The sequence below is a fragment of the Accipiter gentilis genome, chromosome 1, assembly GCF_929443795.1.
Source record: "Accipiter gentilis chromosome 1, bAccGen1.1, whole genome shotgun sequence".
Classification (NCBI taxonomy): Eukaryota; Metazoa; Chordata; class Aves; order Accipitriformes; family Accipitridae; genus Astur; species Astur gentilis.
In genome coordinates, this window is record NC_064880.1 from 46838033 (window position 1) to 46854189 (window position 16157).

Genomic DNA, 16157 nt, shown 5'->3' on the forward strand with positions numbered 1-16157 from the left:
TAATCATAGCCTTTCTATATCTTCTATACATTCAGCTCTATTTTGTTAACAGTTCAGATCAAAACCAGTAGAATAAACTCATTAAAGTACAGCTGTAAAACCACAGTGAACTTTGTTTTCTTAAAAAACTTGTTTATGATGGTAAAGGATGAAGTAAGAAATTAATTTACAGCCCACTGAAATTTTCAAGATTTCAAAGATGTTTCTGTTCTGGAAGAACTCCCAACGCTATGAAACTGTTCCATGAAAACAACACACCAAAAGCCTCCACCAGGACATAAACTGCGCTCTTTGATCAGACAAAGGACCTGGCTCACTATCATGTGCTTGATGGCAGTGAGGCATAGCATTTACAGAGCAATCCTTCTGGCTTCTGACAACCAGAAGCTTAGGAGTTGATAACAAAGAAAGCTGAATTTGGCTGTCTCACATCTCAGCTAATTCTCCATACCAACAAGTTCTTTATAGTCTTCATAAGTTCTTCCCTGTGTATGGTTTTGACTAAAAATTGCAAGCTGACATGGGAAATGTTCCAGATGAACCTTTCTAAAAGCTCCATAGAGTTTCAGTCTTGAAAAAAACCAGTATCTTTCTATGAAAACCTTTGTATCGAAAAATGCCAGAACTTCTCTCTATTGAGGAATTTCGTAAAAGAATCTGAGTGAGACCTAGGAAAGCTTGCTATCCACAAAGAGCAATGTGGACATACAGCAGCAAAAATACCATTGTAAGATAAAACATAGCCTGATGAGAGTAGAATAAACCACAGCACAATATTGATTTAGGAGCATTCAGGAAGTGCACTTAGACCCATGCTTCTAATTTCCCAGGCTTGGTCTTGTCCTGCTGAAATAATTAACGACTGGTACATTCTGCATTAGGACTCACTGTGCTAATGTTAACAAATTTGCTTAGACTTCAATTATTTTTACTGTGCCAGTACTACCTATTGCACATAATGTCTCCCATCATCAAAGTTTCCTGACATTAACAACTTGATCCTCAAAGCAAACTCTTTGAGTTATTGTAGATGGTTTGACAAGGCAGACTAGGGATAGCTGGCATTCTGTGTTGAGCCTTTAAGAGATGGCATTGTCTAGGGAAAAGAAGATGCTTTTCCAATTGATGGAAGGGTCTTTGTACGAGCTACAGGAATTTCCCAAGGGCAGCACTGCCTGGCATCTCTGTAGCACTACATACTCTGGACTTGTATAGACCTGGGCCACAGACCTACCTGTCACTTTATCCATGTCATCAGCCCTGAAAAAGGTGAAGGTCTTCTCTTTGCAAAAAAGAACTTTGGTGCACAGGAGGGCTGGACCCACAGTGATGACCTCTCCCAGCTAACTGAGGGTCTCATGAACCCAAGGCACAACCAAAGTCTGACTTAGGGGAATGCCAACCAACCTGCTCCATAACCACTATGTCCTGTCAGAGGCTCAGATTTGGTGCCTGTGGGAGGAGCAAAATATTAATCCCCTCAAAAGCCACCTGCATGACATATTACAGGACCCAGTAACAAAGTAATATATCAAAATATACAGCAATTAGGTCTCAGCCACAACCACTGATTACACTGACGAAGACAAAGGAAGCACTGGAGTCTTTTCAGAAAAAAGCTCTTAAAATAGCTTTTTTTTCTTGTTCAGTATCTGGATAAAAATTAAACCCCAACATTTCACATCAATTCAAAGTAAAAGTTTTGAGAATTTTGAGGCGGAGGCAAAATAATTATTTCAGTCTGAGAAAAAATAATTCTCAACAATCTTGAGTGAGTTACTCTGGGCAATTTCTAGTAACAGAAAGAAAGCCCTTTATTCACAGAGTGAGGAGCATGTATTTATCTTTTCAGGGCTAGTGCCTACCCACTCACAGAATCTCCTTGGAGTCTTACACTACATTGTTCGCAGTGCTTGTTATTTAGTTGCTGTAATGGAGCCAACTTATGGCTGGGTTCTTAGGGAAGAGTTTAGGGATCTTTTCTGCAAGTAGGACAGGCAGAGTTTATTTGGCTGAAAAGGATGTACAAGTCAATAAAGCATGCAAACATTTTCCTACTACCCCAAAGAGAAATGTGTTTCGACATGATACTCTGTTCAGCCCCACTTGCTGGGCTGACATTATTAGTGAAATGAAAGCTTCTGGCTAGCAAAATCACTTACAGTGTCCTGAAAACACTGAATCAGATTTTAACTATTGCTGCAGTCTCTGCCTGCAAAGGGAACTTGCTAAAGGAGAATCTTTTTTGTTCAGAGTCAGTTCCTTATATTAGTGACATACTGCTCTAATACAGATCCCAAACAGACTTCTGTTTTGTCCTCCATTGCCTATTAGATATTTTAACATGTACTGAGGTTAAAAGCTAGTACATGCCAATCAAGAAGCAGGGTGAATGGTGCTACCCTCCTGAAAAGCGTAGAGCGAAGGCAACTTTATTTTCAATAACAGCTTTTAAGATCTTCTGAAGAGACACCTGGTTTGCTACTTCTTCTGGTTTAGTTTATCACAGTAATTATTCTGCTATTCAGAATTTTATTCTGAATTTTACTAATTCAAGGCCAGATGACAGAGTTACAGTATATCAGTATTATTCCCACTGAAAGTATCATGCACAACAACCCTTCAGTTAAGACACTATATGTAACCCACTAGTTTTGGAGGCTGAAATGATTTTTCATAACCAGATTCCAGAGCCCTTCTGTCAAGCATTGCATCGATCCACACTTGGTAATGGCTATCCAGGAACAGAGCTAAATGAATGCTAAAGCTGACATAAACTAGGCAAACAAATAAAGTAATAAGAATTAAACATGTTTTTTTCCAAGAACTGAGACAGCAATAAAATCCAGTGTAAAATATAATTTTGTACCTATCACATGACTCTGACATGTAGTCCTTGTCATGGTGTCCTCCTCTTCTTCTTGCAGGTTTTCTGTGACTACTTTAGCCTGTACATAGTACAACAACAAAAGTGAAGAACATCTGAGACTCTGTTTATGTATGTTGCTTCATGGTAACTACAGAATATCTTCTCAGAAATGAACCAGAGTAAAGTTACAGGGCAGCTAAGAGTAGAAGTATACAGCCTGTCTCCTCCTGTGAACGATACCTGAGGAAAACAACTTTAACTTCACTCGAAGTCACAATAAGCAGCAGTCAAAAGACACCCTTGGAAGACACAATTCCTCAAAAGGAAAAGTCTTTTTCTGCATTAAAAAAAAAACAACAAAAAAAACCAACTCAGTTCTCCTGACCTCTTATTTTTTTCTCTCTAGAACTGCCATGTTTCACATTCTATGCTAAAAAACCCGTGACTTTAGTATGTGATGTGGTGTCTCTCTAGTTCAGTTTGCAAACACTGAACTTCGGCGGTTTTGTTTCCACCTCTGCTTAAAAGCATTTATTAGCTAAACAGAGACAAAAACTTCATTTAAGAATGCAGTGCACACTTAGAGCCTGTATGTTATTCAAGTCCCCTAGATACTCTATTTTTCAGATGAAAGCATATTTTTGCTCTGTTCTTCTGCACTCCTATTTCCCAAGTGTATATATAATCTGAGCATCTTCCTAGCATACAGTGAAAACCCCCTCCATTACACGCCATCAATGACCGTAATTCAGATCCAGGGACATATTTTTCTGCCATGCTATATAAATCAAACAGGAATGAAGATACTTTCAGGGTGATGAGAGGAGGAAAGCCAGCACTGCAGAAAAAATTACTTTCAATATCTCAGAGATCTTAAATTATTCGTTAATCACTCTCTGCTGTTTTAAACTACTTAGAGCATGTTCACAATAACATTAAATACATTCCGTAATCTAAACCAGTAGAATTTACCACCATTTGCATGACACATCTTTGATTATAGTATACATTCTGCTTGTCTGGCTTATACAAGTAGCCCTCTTGACCTCTTGTGACTAGCCTCAGTAAGACATGAAAGACTTGCTCTCTACATTTATAAAAGTGCATTTATAATCTCTTAATCCCAGAGATCTGATTGATTACATCTTTTTTCTGCTGAAATTATGCTCTTCAGGCTATGGAAAATGAAGAGGAGAGTATGTGATCATTTGGCATCGAATTACGGGTAGAACAATTTCTCACATTTGCAGACTGCATGGCGGTCTTTGGCTTGCTGCTGATGTGACATTTCACAATATTAGGATAGATCTCTGGGTATTCCCCAAACACACAGACTGCAGACAGACAGTGCTATACAAAACTCCTGGTGTCTTGATTTTGGTGCCACACTTCCACCTCACAAAGCAAAGCCCATGGCTTTTCTAAATTACACTGGCCTGTAATAAAATCACAAAGATGAAATGAAGCAGTGCAGCACAAAAATGATTGTATCTCACCTTAAGCTCCAGCCAAGGACATGAAAAAGTATTGGAGAATGTGGAATATCCTTGGTGTGGGCTAAAGGATTATGTATTTCTGTTGGCTGGCCTTTAGAGAAAGTGCTTTTTTGATGAACACTAACGGGAAGCGTATCCCTCTGAAGGTGAATGCACAAGGCCGCCATTGGTGGAACATTGCTTTTTCCATAAATTCAGTGGCAGTCAAGCAGTAACGCTCTTTGCAGGAATAGAAATCAGAGGTAATTGGTGCCTATGTTATGGCATAATAGTGCCCCAAGTCTTTACCTGGCACATCACAAGAGAAGAGATTTAATCATCAAAAATTAAATAAGCTTTAAAGGAAAAACTTGCTGGAAAATTAATGCTAAAAAATATTATGGCCAGGATTTAAAGAGGCAGTATATATATGATATGCAGTTTTGAAATACAGCAGCTTCTGCGCTGAACCCATATGACTGAATGCACTTTGTATTGTTCAAAGAAAAAAAAAAGAAAGCTTCTTAGTTTAGGGCTTTTCAAAAGATTTATGCTGTTTTCTCCAAAAGTATTAATTTTGTCTTTTTACAAGCAAAAAAAATGCACAACAGGCCATTCTATTGCATGCGACTGTTTTCAGTCACAGCTATCTCCCAGTCCTTTGCAATCGGCTTCAAAGTAAGCAGACACCAAAGAATAACTGGAAATGGTACTAATAAAATGCATGAACTTTGAATTTAAAGACTTTCCATTGTTTCTCTTGTAGAAGTTTGGAGGACAAGATGAAATATCACATACTGTGGAATCTTAAGGTATATCTCTTTCATAAGTTAGCATTAAGAACTGTAAGGACATTTTAAATCTCATTATTCTAGATGTCCTCAGTCTTTTGGCACTAGATATTTCTTTAGGAATTAAGTGCCACAAAACCCACAATATGAAACTCAAAAAGATGAAGCATATAATGTAACTTAACAATACAATAAATACTTTGACTCCCAGCAAAGAGAAGAGTGTATGGTGTAGGACAGGTAATGCCTTTTCCCCATGACTAACATGTCCTTAAAAATTAAACAGTGTAATTAGCATTTCTCCATTATTTATGTATATTAAGGACAATCTTTGTAGTTCTCTGATAAACAAACTGTGTTTCTCAAAGACATACTTAAAGTCCTAAATGACTATTATTGCTGCATTTAGAAAGACTTCACAAAATGACAGACAAAAAGCAGAGCAAATTATTGCAGCATTAGAAAATAATAAGTTAGAAAGAAATTGTAGAAGCAATGTGTAGAGTTTTTTGTACTTCTGTACAGTGAAGATATACCCTAAGCTGTCAGGACCATATTAAATGGGCCATAGTTAAACTGAGTGGCTCTGATAAGGGGCTCTGCTTTGCTATCAAAGTTCTAGATCAGTTGGATTGAATTTCCTGCATATTGCACATTTCCAGACTTTCATTCTCTCTCTTTCCTTTCAGTGACACTACAAGGACAGCCTTAGATATGCTTATAATTTGTGGTTTTATAATGCAGGAGACATCTACATTTTCAAAAAAGAGATGATACCACAGGAGTCAGGAGGAAGAAGTTTTCAAACACATTCATTCTACATATGTTCCTCGTAAGTTTTAAAAAGTGACCTTGCAGATGTTGTTAGGAAAGACATCTGCATTAAAGTAAAAAAACATCTGCCTTAAGTTGAAACCATGTGTAGGATACTTTAACCCTAAGCATCCTGAACATCAGCACTAAGCTAAGAGTTTTTTCCAGTTCCCATTATGAAGCTTTTTGAAATTTGTTTTACCCTTGAAACACAAGCCGAAGAATTTGTATTTCAAATTCTCTCAGATGGAATAGTTGCATGTGTTGTACTTCAATAACTTAGTTTTACCAGAACAACAAAAGTAATAGCCTCAACTTCATGTTCAGTATTGTATTTGGCACAAGTCTTCAGACTATTTGGTGAAAATTATTGTTGATAATATGGTCAAGACAGCTATCAGGAATGAGAAAAGAATGCTCATTGAGTTAAAGCACCTCTGTTCTCCTGGTGCTTGGACTTTAAAACATCATGGGAAAGGCCCTTGCTAGGCAAGAAATTGCTCACTAAATTCTAAGGTTAATTATTAGAAGGTTCACAAGGAAGGGCACCCATTCAGTCTGACTTTAGGCTACAATGATAGACTCTCTGTGTATGCTTCTTGATGCAGAAAAGTTAGCTACTCACATAACATTTCAAGAACCAGAATCTAGTAGCTAACAGAAAATAAAATGATTTTTCTTCTGAATTGCAACATTCCTACTCTCTGGGTAAATTAAAGTATCAGGTATAGTTAGTACCTTATTGAAGCATAAAACTAACTACAGAGCATTAACAGGGAGATTCTTCCATGGTACAAAGAGAGTCATGGGTCAAATGTATGGTTTTGCTTCAGAAAGACTCTCTCTTAAGTGACAAATATTCCTAAATATGGTAAAATACTTTGCCTTTTCACTATCAGCAGTGCATTTTTAGGCTTAATGATTTCTATAATGTTCAAAGGAATGTTCAACAGTGGCATGCAATTTTCAGGGAATGGGGAAAAAATGAAAAAAAAAAAGAAAACAGTCCTATTATTTCATTCTACTGCAGTATGATGATAGCATCGTTGTGCATATATCTCCACTGGAACTGAATTGCCAGCAGAAGCAGTAGGATCTTCATGACTAGCTGTATAATCTGGCCTACAGTCAAGCTGCCAACTTTTGTATTAATTCACAATTCTCTAGCTACACAAAATCTTTCTATCATATATAAACAGTTATTATCCTGTTTGTCTGTACTGGCAATAAGGAACACATCCAGAAGTTAAAAAATAAGGTAATAATGTTTTCATGTACTAAAGCACTTACCAGGGTCTGATTCTGCATTTCCATATCAATTTTTGTGTTGCTGTTTTTCTTGTGGTTTCCTTGAGAGCTGATAGAGTTGCTGTGAAGAGAGGAGCCCTGGGAGCTGCCCTTCGACACACTCCTGTAGGAAACATTATTTGATCCACTTTCTGTCTGCTGAGCTGCTTTCTTATCAACTCTGCAGGTAGAGAGTGATTCCTCTGATAAATTACATTGCCCTTCTTCAATCACTCTACTTTTCCATTCCTTTAATGTTTAAAGTAACCTCTCTGTATCTTTCTGTCTCTAGACCTTTGAGTGATAAATGTTTCTAACTAGCCTTGATCAAATCTGTCACTTGCAATTTCAGGTAGTATATCAATTTAGTCTTTCACATATGATGATTTATATTATATTTGGGACTGCTGTGGGGCAAACGTGAAAACACAGTATAACAGTTGCTAAGTTCTTCTGTGACCAAAGGTTGTGGTAGCTAGAAATGTAATCAATTCTGACTAGTTACCAAATATATATTTGCTGGTTACAATACATGAAGATGGAATACATTAAAACATGTACCTAATTATCCTCTATCTTTACACACCATCTGCCTAGATTCTTGATTTCTGGAATCATTTGAATTTCTACCAACTTGGATGTAACTTGCCATTTTTTAATTTCAAAGGCCATTGGTTTGGCTAACAAAGTAACGTGAACAAAATTATCACCTCATCATTAATGTTTTTCCCCATACAGATTAAAGTCCTGATAGCATACCTGTTGATTACTACTATGCATTCTTAGCCTAAAAGGAACATACATTGAACTTAGCATCTGAGCATCTGTAAAGCTACAGTCTACAACAACACATCCCAGACTGTGTTAGAGTTTTACCTGTTTAAAAGCTCTTTCATAAAACTGTCTTTTGCCGAGTATGTAGCTGTGGTGGAACCTTTGACTTGTTCACACTCAATCTCACCAGGTGTGTCTTGTGAAGGTTTCATAATTTTGCTCTCCATGACATCAGCTAAAATGTCACCATTGTCTGTTTTCCTGTTAATTTCATTTTCTATTACACAGTGTTGTTCAGTTTTCTTTTTTTCTTTTCTTCTCTCTAATTTTGCCTGCTTAATTCCAAATCCTGAAACTTTTGCATCTTTTTTTTCTACCTTTGTTTTAGGAACATCAGTTTTCCTGCTACTCAGTGCCGGGAGCTTACTCTTTCGAAAGCCAAACCAACTAGCGATAGAGGGTCCAGTCTTTTGCTTAGTCTCTGCAGTCGGAGATTTGGTTTGTCCCTGACCCTTTTGCACATTTTCTTGGATGCATAACATGACTTTCTCCTCTATTGTAGGTTGTAGAGCCGGTGAACTCAAAACATTGGTAACGTTCTCAGAGGCTTCTGCTAACTTTAAAGACATTTGCTGTCTTTGTGACTTTGTTGCTTCCAGTTTATGAGGACACTTTATTCCATCCAAGCTTTGAAATGATGAAATTTGTTTGGAAGATACAGTAGCTGATGCTTCTAACTCCAATTCTGCTGGCAGAACACTTTTTTTACTTAAAACTTCGTGTTTAAAACTTTCAGTGCTTTTCTCACTCTGGACAGATAGACTGTGCACATCTTTCTGACAAAATGGTTTGTTTCCATCACATTTTGAAGTGTTGTGAAACAAGTCTACTTTTGAAGATGATCTGAAGGGCAGTTTGCTTGGGCTTCCATGCTGACTATTGCAACTAATCATATTTCCAAGAGAACCTTGTCTAGAATAAGAATTTTCTGTGGTTTTAGGAGTATGTGAAACAGTCTCTGGTGTCACTGTTGACCCAGGAATGGCCTTGATTTGAAGTCCTTCCATGGCTGAGTTCTGCCTTGTTAGAGAATTTCCTCTATCAGAAGTGTTTGTAATAATCTGAGTCCGTACTTTTCCGAGACCTTCTGTCACAGGGGCAGATGGCTTTTCCCCTGTATGAATGCTAAAACTCTGACTACGAGCTTTTGCTCCGTTCATGCCCAGAGCTGGTTTCAAGTGCGACTTGTTGCTAGAAGAAACAGATCTCTTAACTAATTTGTTTTCTAATCCATCTACTCTGTCTACCACCAAGTTGCAGTTTTCATGTGAATGAGGTGATGCTGTATCCATACCAAGTCCCACAGTAAAATTATTTTTTACTTCAGTATCAGACTTAGAGTCTTTTAATTCAGCCTCTGTTGCACCTCTGGAGGTTACACACATAGATTCATTCTGCTTGTACTTACTTGAACTCACATTACTTTTGGAAGCTGCATTTATACTGTCTTTTTCCTGCTTCCCTGGTACAGTAGAGCTCTTTCGGAGAAGTTGGGGAGATTTGACAAATAATTTCAGTCCTACAGGCAGACGGGTTTTCATTCCTTTCTCATTAGAGTTTTGGGTAGCATGTGCAGTGTCACTACCCTGAAACAGTGTTGACAACGCGGAATTGTTTACCTGAGATAGTAAAGGCTCACTTGTGCTTGTTGTATGACATTGAGGAGTTGCGGGGAGAATGTTTGGCATCTTTTGTGTCTGATCCACTCCACTGTCACTGGGAGTATCTTTTTTGCTGGAATATGCGTCTTGTGAAGAAGTTTTTTCCAGTGATGGACAACCTAGAGAAAAGGACCTGGCTGTTTGAAAATCTGTGTTGGAAAATTCACGATTCCTGTGGAGACCCAGCTGATTAGGGGTTTTTGGGCAGACTTGCTTTGTGGAAACTTTGGAAAGTACTTGGCATGCACTATGGGGTTGCTGAGATATGCACTTATTTTGCATAATTGCTTCTGCATTTTCTTGAAGGTAAGATAATTCAATTTTGGCCCCAGAAGATACATTTTTTGCTTGCATTTCATGACTAGATTGATTGTGAAAGCCAGACCTCACAGTTCCTTTTAATGGTGATGATTTCAGTATGTTTTTTGCTGTTTCACTGGGACCAGCTCCTCCTAACTTTACTGCTACAGGTGGTGAAGGAGCGTAATTAGGCCGAATCAACAAGGATGTTGACCTGCCTGGAGGAAGGGGTGGGGACGGTGATCGGGCTTCTACAGTTGCTAAATCACAATGAAAGTCTCTGGTTGGAGGTTCTCCATAGTCACTGGGCTCTATAAGGTGCTGAGGCAACAGCGGTGATGCTGGACTCTGACTCTTTGGATACTTTGACCCGTCACCTCTGCCTGGACGTTTCAAGCTGGGCAGGGGGTGGGCAGGGGTCTTTGGAACCTGAAAGTCGACTTTTGAGTCAAAATTACGAGGTGGACTTTGTGCCTTTTTGAATTTTGAAAGCTTTACAGGTGGCAGAGCAGGTGATTTTTCAAGGGTTGCGGGGCCCACTGGTTGAGCTACAGGGGTCTCCTCGCTCTCCATCACTGCAGTTTTTTGTGGAGAAAATTTACCTCTGCTGGGTATTTTAGTCAAGTTTAGCTTTTGACTGATTCCTGCATGCACAGTGGAACTTGAATTGGCCTTGTATGATACTTCATACACTGGCTTAACTAGTTTTTGTCGTGGAGTATTTTGCAGTGTGACTCTTCCACAGTGTGAAGATTCACTGCAGGTCATGGGGACAACTGTATTTTTATTCCCTGTATTATCTTCATGAGTCTGTTTCTCGGTTTCATCTTCAGGTCTCTCTAAAGCAGTGTAGTTTCTAGCATTGGTTCCTGTCTGCAAATCAGTTATTCCCTGAGGTATAAGTTCAGTATATTCTGCACTGGACCTAGTTTGTGGCTGGTTGATTGAAATTTCATTTCTTGTTACAGTGACAACTCCAGTTTGATGTGAGCTGAATTCAATAGGCTCACCATCCTCAGCATCAAATATTACAGTAATGCACTCTTCAGAAGAGGTCTTTTTTATAACCTTTTGCTGTTTAATGAAATTACATGTCTTTGGCCTCATGTCTGAGTAAGCAGATATCTGTTTTTCCTCTTTGTCAGTAGATACAAACTTAGAATTCTCCGTGACTTTGAGCACGTCAGGGGTCTTTGTGTACTTCTCAGTAAAAGGACTTGCTAATAAATCTGATGGACTTTTCTCATCACTGCTTTCTATATGCAATTCATCCAAGACTTCATTGTCATCAGTATCTGAAAGCTGAAAATTAAGGTCCTTCCAGCCTATATTAGCATGGCTTTGATTTAACTGTAACTCAGGCAGCTTTGCTCTGGTGCACGATTTCACTTCTGCCTGAAATCCACTGACAAAGCTAGTCAATTTTTCAGGTCTTTCCTTTGAATTAAAATACGAACTTCTTTCTGGTAAATGTTTTCTGTTAGGATCCCAGTCAAAGAGACTGTCAGATATGCTGTGAGTTAATTTGTTACAATAGGTCCTGCAGTCTTTGCTTGGTACTTCCTGCAGCAACAGTAAGGATGAAGAGTCATCATCTGCATCATCATGCGAATCTGAATCATAAGAGAAAGTTTTGTTATGTTCAATGCAAATACTTCCTATTTCCATTGGCTTACAATGAGTCTGTTCATTATGGCTGCCACATTTAACTCCAGGGGAATATATTCCTTCATTAGAGTTCATGCAATCTCTGTAACCCCATTTTGATATTACTGAAGGTGATTCAAGTAATATTTTTTGCTTCTGTAATTTCTTCAGCCCTTCTAAGATATGGTTTTCCTTGATACGAGTTGGAGGTAGATCATCTGCAGGACTTGAGAGGTTGCTTGGGAGCGAAGAACCAATGCTTATTCTTTTATCCCAGCTCACGGATGACTGTTAAAACAAAATAAAACTCACATATTACTCAGAAGTGCTGTTAATAAAAAGCGTTACCATTTTAGTGAAGAGATTTAAGAGTTGCATAGGGCATTACATTTCATCCATTGCTATTAATAGCAATGTTCTTTTTCAATAAAGGATTTTCTAGTGGTGTGAAGGCTGCAGTGCATTTAAAACCTGTAGGAAGAACAACATGAATGGAAGGATTAAGATAAAGAAGGGCAACAATTTGGATTGTGAAAGACAGAATAAATGTCAGAATAAATGAGGAAACTGTGAGCAAATTGGAGTGATAAAGGAATTGTTAAAAAAAAAAATTAAAAGGGGGGAGTGCGAGAGGGAGGGAGACATCAGAGAGAGAACCCTTACTGAGTTTAGTGACAACTGTTTTAAATATAACAGAGAGAAGAAAGTGGAAAAAATTTCTGAAATAGGCAGCTTTTCAATTAATCTTGTTTCAGATGAATTTAAGGTAGTAAATGAAGACAATTAATTTGATTTACCCTTTTGCTGCATGTCTTTCCATCATTCCAAGTGTAGGAGGAACCACTGGAATATTCACTGCAAGCACTTGAGAGGGAGAGTTCACTGCTACTGCAGCTGCTCCGGGGATACAGGCGGCTAGGACCTGTCATATTTAATTGACTCCGGCATTTCAAGACAGGTATACTGGTTTTCACATTCTGCTGGCATTCCTAAAATATGAGAAGAAATAGAAATATCTTATGGGTGGAAAAGATCATTTAACTTTCCCTTGATTAAGATGGACAAAGAAAAAGCAAATAAGCTACTTACACCTTCCTGTTACGCCATTAGCATCTGGTGAATTTAATACAGAGAACTAAATTAAAAATTACTAACATTTTCATTTGTCGGGGAAAAATCCACAATCCTCCATATTTTCTTCCTTATTCTTGAACCAGTATTCTGCTCTTCTTTTGCTAAAGATTATTCTGAGTCTATTTGAATTATGCTTTGTACATAAGCAGCATGCTCCAGTAAGATACAGAAAACAAAGTTATAAGAATACAAGTACATCTTGACAACTGCATTATAGCCCTACAACGTAACAGATGAGGCTGTACACCCTGGACAAGGTAAATTAATTTAGTATCCCAACCAGAATGTCCACTGAGAATGGAATCTCTCCATTACAGTCTAATTTTGGTTTCCTATCTAGTTCAAAGCTTTGTCTAAGAAACTCTCTGACGTAGGACAATCCATCTTTGTGTCGCTCGCAGACAGCTGAAGCCTCTTGCTTATGCAATTTATTGACACTTTATGGCTGCCTTTAGTACTTGTGTAGTTATCACCCCTCTCCAAATGCAATTTCAGCTGACTGTGACTAAGTGCCAGCTTTGAGGAAGAGAGTAATGAAGAGCAGATAGCACTTTAGGTAAAATATTAAACCTCTGTAGGAGTATCTAGGATGCCTTTAATTTGTTTTCAAACTAATACTCTTGTGCCTAACAGTGTTGGAGCTTCTTTAATGTTAAGTGCCTGCACCATTCTGTTATGCTATTCTCCAGTTTCCTTACAGAATCAGATATCTTTTTAATTACCAGGAACACCAGACAGAGTGACACGACTCTGTTTCATAAAACTTTGCTTTGAATTTCATTAAGGCAAGCTCCAACAATATTTATTGATTTTTGTACGCAGATATACCCCAAATTAATTTTGCTTGGATGAAAATTTTACCTTTATATTCAGGAAGACACAAGAAATCTAAAGTTATTGGATCCACAAAACAATTATCAAAACTGTATATGCAGTAGATGTAGCTTCTTCATGCGAATCTCTGGAAAAATGCTCAGTTTGTAGGCACTTCTCATACACTAACATGTTTGTTGGCCTTCTGCTAATTTCTTCCATTTATTCCCCATGTCCTCCCATTTACTACTACTAGGGTTGAACCTTTTTTTCAGTTAAACAGGAGACAGCAGAATTTTTACTGCTGAGGAGTTCATCAGTACAGGTGTTCATTGCTCAACTGACATAATAACGTTCTGTTTTTGACAAACGTAACTACAGGGCAAATCATTATTTTCTGTCACAGGCAAAACCTATGAATGGGAAAATCATTTAGAGGTAGCAAGAGCACATTTCACCTCTGGGAGTTATTGGTACATGTTCTCCTAGGAAGTCAAATGGATGCAGGAGGAATAGCTTTAAATCCACTGGCTCTGGGAAGAATACATCTTTCAGCATCACAGGCAGGCTGATGCCTGTGTTCCTGGCTCTGAAACAGACCTTCTCGCTTTGTTGAGACAAATTACTCTTTATTTCTGACATTGTGGCTCCCACAGGAGACCCTCTCTCATCAGCCTCCTCAGCTATGACGACGTCGCTCCCTGTAAGGTTGACTGTATAGAGGCCAATGGCAGCATCTGCTTGTTCTGGCTATTTCGTTGCTTTTCAGCTGTGGCACTGGGAAAACATGTCACGTCAAATTTCTGCCCTTTTTGCTAGGCTATGTCCCAGTCATTACATTGTTTAAGGGAAGGATGACTGTAAAATCCTTTCCTATAAGAATCTCCTGTAGGAGAGAAGAGGACATCACAGCATACTGACAAGTACTCCCTTCCTTTCCTGTCATCTTCAGCTAGTCTGAGAGCCCTTCCATCCCCTCGCTTTGTTTCCTTTGCACTTAAAGAGAGGGGAAAGGCATTCGGTCCTACACTTTTAGCAATGAAAAATATGCAGATATCTAAGCAAAGCAAAAGAACGGTATATTACTGTAATCCTTATTGTTTAAGAGATGAGAAAATGTGCAAAAAATATGCCGTTACAGATTCTGAAGTCTAGCTGCCCAATTTCTAGATTGCATTCAGATCACTAAAGAGAGAGTGGAATTTTCTCCTGTGATTTGCCTTTATAGTCTAAATTATCCAAGAAAGTAGTTTGAATAGTATGTTTATGATGCATTAATTAAATATATTTAACTTGCATATGGGTCTATTAACTGACATGGTGAAATTTTAATTTTTTGTAATCATGATTCTTAAGTAAGTCATTACCTTTAATGAAATTAGAGTAAAAAGGCCTGAATGTAGTAGTACAATTTAAATACATAATTTTCGCTAGAAATCACAGAAAATTGAAAGAATCAGACTATTAAATACAGAAAATCCTATATTTGAAAAACCTAACCTGAAGACTTAATTACATATAATGGAAAGGATTGTTAGCATTTTTTGTGAACCTTTGAAACAATGCCTTTTCATTAAAGTATGTATTACAAAGGAGATTACATTTTTGTTGACACTACTATACTTCAAGATCAAAGGCACAGGTTCAATATTCTGTTCTTGTCCTCTTTGCTTCCCTCTATCTTTATGTGACTTTTGTTTTTTAAGCTACTTTTCTTTTTGACAATGAAACATGAAAGCCACAGTGGCTAACGTTTTGCCAAATAAGCACAAAGCTAACCCCATCTGAAAAAAAAAAAAATGCAGAGCCCATGAATTTTTAAAAGTTCATACATAATATATCATAAAAGTAGGACGAATAATACAGTGTATGGGCTTTAATAAAAAGCTCCTTGACCATTTCTCAGAGATTCTGAGATGTAATCAATACCCAAAAAGGTATATTGGGGACATTGCTAAGATTTACGCTTTTTCGCACAGAGTGACACTATCTGCTTACTATATCAACTGAGGACACAATATTGAATTTCAGAGAACAGAAGGAAGAAGAAGTATTGTTATCTGCCTCAACAGTGTTTCAATTCAGAGATCAGCTTTATGGCTCATGCCTGACATGAGACTTCAGAGGCAAAAGGGAGGGTTCCTGAGGGGTACAAGGACAGCACAAAAACTCACGTGAGTCTGAGCATCAGCAGTTCGAGATTGCATCAGGCTTCTGTTTCGTTCTACTTCTGAAAGCAAATCCCCAGATGAGAGGTCTAAGATGCGTGAATGGAGTTTCTGGGGGGGCAGAAGGGAGTGAGCAAAGCATAAGCATTTGTCAAGTATGCAGCAGATCAGCATTTTTAAAATTCCAAACTCTGCTGTTAAATTTCAAGGGAAATGAAGACCCCGAGGTAAAAAAGGATTTGTTCTAATTTGAAATGTTGCTCTTTGTTCTTACTTTGTCCAAGACTTCCTGTCTGCAGAACAGATCATTCTTCATCCAAAACAAACTCTACTTTTTCTTCTAGTCACTGTTTTGCAACTTATCA

General features: G+C 38.0%; 1 protein-coding gene across 7 annotated transcripts in view; it reads right to left on the reverse strand.

Annotated features, from left to right (window-relative positions):
• Positions 1–16157, reverse strand: part of NCKAP5 (NCK associated protein 5) — a 394263-nt gene that overhangs the window by 51580 nt on the left and 326526 nt on the right. For 6 of the 7 annotated variants that reach the window (XM_049805372.1, XM_049805352.1, XM_049805312.1 and 3 more), the window contains 5 exons: positions 15799–15903; positions 12475–12666; positions 8112–11965; positions 7239–7416; positions 2870–2948 (listed from right to left, as the gene is read on the reverse strand). In XM_049805372.1, the coding sequence (XP_049661329.1) occupies positions 2870–2948; positions 7239–7416; positions 8112–11965; positions 12475–12666; positions 15799–15903 (4408 nt within the window). The remainder of the gene's footprint in view (positions 1–2869; positions 2949–7238; positions 7417–8111; positions 11966–12474; positions 12667–15798; positions 15904–16157) is intronic. The other variant, XM_049805332.1, reaches the window with a different exon arrangement.